The following is a 1,846-nucleotide window of genomic DNA, read 5'->3' on the forward strand; positions in this document are numbered from 1 at the left end:
TCCAAAATATATAAAGAACTCAAGAAATTAAAGGATGTCTTGTAAAGGGATCAGTACAAATGAAAGCTCTGTTAGATTCTACAGTGATCAGCTGGCTTTTGCAGTTCCAGATGAAGACAACCATGGGGTGGAGTTGGGGAAGTGAACAATGTGTCCATGGATTACTCACTAAAAATAGCATTCTTATGATATAAAAAGTTCAAACTAAAACATCTTTTTTTTGTATTTTGTTTTTAAGAGAAGGTGATAGCGAGAGGAAAGGAGAGATAGAGACAGAAATTAAGATAAATTTATATGTGTAGAGGGAAGGTAGGATATGAGAGAGGTTGGAAAAGGGGAAAGAAAATGATTAAAATATATTATGTGAAAGAATTAAATAAAAAAGAAAGTTACAAACAAACAAAAACATTTTTTTTCAGATTCCCCAGTTCAGCGATTCATGCTTTCCCCACCAAATGGAGAATTCAAACAATGTGACTGAATTTATTCTTTTGGGAATTACAACTAATCCACAACTGAGAAAAGTATTCTCTGCTTTGTTTCTAATCATGTACATGGCCACCGTGTTGGGAAATGTACTCATTATCATAACTATTACCAGAAGCCACAGTCTGAGGTCACCCATGTATTTTTTTCTCACTTTTCTGTCCTTCATGGATGTCACCTATTCATCTGTCACTGTTCCCAAGTTAATTGTGGATGGCCTTTCTGACAGAACGACCATGTCCTTTGAAGGATGTATGACCCAGCTCTTTGCAGACCATTTCTTAGGTGGTGTGGGGATTATCCTCCTCATTGTGATGGCCTATGACCGCTACACAGCCATCTGTAAGCCCCTGCATTATGTGACTATCATGAATCCTCACGTGTGCTGGCTGATGGTGGGAGGGGCTTGGGTGGGAGGATTTGCTCATGCAACCATTCAGCTTCTCTTCATGTATCAAATACCTTTCTGTGGCCCCAATGTCATTGACCATTTTATGTGTGATTTGTTTCCATTGTTACAACTGGCCTGCATAGACACACAGATCCTGGGCCTCTTAGTCATTCTCAACAGTAGGGTGATGTGTGTGACCATTTTCCTTATTCTCATCACTTCCTACGTGGCTATCTTCTGCTCTTTAAAATCTTGTGTCTCTGAAGGGAGGAGCAAAGCCCTCTCCACATGTAGTTCTCACTTCACAGTGGTAGTGCTGTTTTTTGTACCTTGTATCTTCTTATACATGAGGCCTGTGGTCACTTACCCTGTAGATAAAGCAATGGCTGTGTGTGCTACCATTGTTGAGCCAATGTTAAATCCTTTGATCTACAGCTTGAGGAATGCAGAAGTAAAAAATGCACTGAGGAAACTGTGGAGGAAAGGGGGAACTCAAGTGGTAAAACCTGATATGGTAAGGACCAAATAACACCCCAAAAGCTGGAGAGATCAAACTTTAGATGTACTATCATTTCTCCTGAAATATAGCTGTCAGAGATAGCATTTAAGCTTATAAACCTGTCCAAAAGAATTAGCAAGAGTGGCTTTTCTATGCATGTCAAAATCAAGTATCTCCACACAAGCATATTTTGTACTACATCTTCCTGAAATATCTCTTCTCATGCAGTTAAAATGTGAACTTCTTAAGATTTAGAGGCATTTCTTATATTTTTCTTCTATGTTAGCTGGAAAAATATATTCCAGAAGATTTGTTTGATTGTCTTTCTATAGTTTTTTCTAGATATATTCCTATTTGAAAATGAAAGAAGAATAATTCTTTTTTTTCTCCTTTATTAATTTATTCTTGTTACATCTCAATGGTTATCCCATCCCTTGTATCCTCCCATTCTTCCCTCCCTCCCATTTTCC

General features: G+C 38.0%; 1 protein-coding gene across 1 annotated transcript; it reads left to right on the plus strand.

Annotated features, from left to right (window-relative positions):
* Positions 1–455: 455 nt before the first annotated feature.
* On the plus strand, positions 456–1,406 carry LOC311606483 (olfactory receptor 4C6-like; the record flags this gene model as incomplete). The annotated part of the gene is made up of 1 exon (XM_084797758.1): positions 456–1,406. The coding sequence occupies one exon, from the start codon at positions 456–458 to the stop codon at positions 1,404–1,406; it is 951 nt and encodes a 316-aa protein (XP_084653884.1).
* Between the last annotated feature and the right edge of the window lie 440 nt (positions 1,407–1,846).

This window comes from Acomys minous, assembly GCF_964271855.1.
Source record: "Acomys minous genome assembly, chromosome: 10".
Classification (NCBI taxonomy): domain Eukaryota; kingdom Metazoa; phylum Chordata; class Mammalia; order Rodentia; family Muridae; genus Acomys; species Acomys minous.